The sequence below is a fragment of the Wasmannia auropunctata genome, unplaced genomic scaffold, assembly GCF_000956235.1.
Source record: "Wasmannia auropunctata unplaced genomic scaffold, wasmannia.A_1.0 LD336101.1, whole genome shotgun sequence".
In the NCBI taxonomy this organism is placed as follows: domain Eukaryota; kingdom Metazoa; phylum Arthropoda; class Insecta; order Hymenoptera; family Formicidae; genus Wasmannia; species Wasmannia auropunctata.
The window spans coordinates 6,017,644-6,018,898 of record NW_012026789.1 but is presented as its reverse complement, the minus strand read 5'-3'; the positions used below and the strand labels follow the sequence as shown (position 1 = coordinate 6,018,898).

At 36.9% G+C, this 1,255-nt stretch overlaps 1 protein-coding gene across 1 annotated transcript in view; it reads left to right on the top strand.

Moving 5' to 3' along the window:
- The window catches only part of LOC105461477, a 1,521-nt gene extending 686 nt beyond the window's left edge, over nucleotides 1–835 (top strand). The window contains exons 2-3 of the mRNA XM_011707972.1: nucleotides 335–435; nucleotides 511–835. Of these exons, the coding sequence (XP_011706274.1) occupies nucleotides 335–435; nucleotides 511–835 (426 nt within the window). The remainder of the gene's footprint in view (nucleotides 1–334; nucleotides 436–510) is intronic.
- Nucleotides 836–1,255: the final 420 nt, after the last annotated feature.

Genomic DNA, 1,255 nt, shown 5'->3' with positions numbered 1-1,255 from the left:
TTTCCAATAATGTTCCTAACATTTACATATACAATAAAAAAATGCGGTAAGTATTTAGCTGATGAGAGAGAATATTAATTAAGTTTCATATGGAATGAAATCTAATCTTGATATGGAATGATGCTGTACGAATGTCATAGATTTTCATGGAAATTGTGCCGACGATTAATAACAACGACGACGCTTTGTTTGCACATATTTCCAATAATGTTCCTAACATTTACATATACAAATAAAAAAATGCGGTATTTAGCTGATGAGAGAGAATATTAATTAAGTTTCATATGGAATGAATCTAATCTTGATATGGAATGAAGCTGTACGAATGTCATAGATTTTCATGGAAATTGTGCCGACAATTAGTAACAATGACTACGCTTTGGGAGAATCGTTGGGGGGGAGTCTGTCGATTATGCGTATAAAAGTCATCGTAAGGTAGATGGTGTGTATCAGTCATCGTATGGATCCCATTATAAAATTTAAAAAATTGAGAAATTGTCCTGGAAGTAGTTGGCCAAGTACTGATGACTACAAGTCTTTAGCAGAATCGAACGAAGAAAACGATTTTTTTTGCTATGAAGTTTTGCCATCAAGTCCCATTCCTGCTTGTGATCTGAGGATTGATTACACGCGATGGAATTTGTCGACGTATCATTTTCGGAGAGAAATAGGATTAGTGACGCCCACAGATGTGTTGTGGATCAAGATGATGACAGCATTTAATCGCTCGTTAGTGGGTTATCGATTTACGAAAAATGGAAGCCAGTGGAATAAAATATATTATGACGCGCGATGGATTCCTACGCCCGGAGAAACAATAGGGGAGTTTGTGTAAAAAATAAAGAGGAAGACTTTCTTTGCTATGAAGTTTTGCCATCGAGTCGCTTTTCTGGTCGTGTTCTAAAGGAGAATGTGCGATGGAATGTTGCGACGTATCATTTTCGCAGAGAGATCGGAATAGTGACGCTGCGTGAGTTGTTGTGGGACGCTGATGGTATGTAATCGTTCATTATTGGATTATCGATTTGTTAAAAAAAATGAAAGCGTTTGGAAGAAGATCTATTACGATATGCAATTGATTAGTGTACCTGTGGACAATTTCGGAGAAACTTTGTGGCTAGGACTAGTGCAGAAAAATAAATCAGATGGAGCCTAATAATGATAATGCTAGAGATGATGAACTTTATGATCTGGCTAGGTATATCGTATAACTTCGTATAATGTATGACTGAGTCGACAAGGCACACAGGGGATA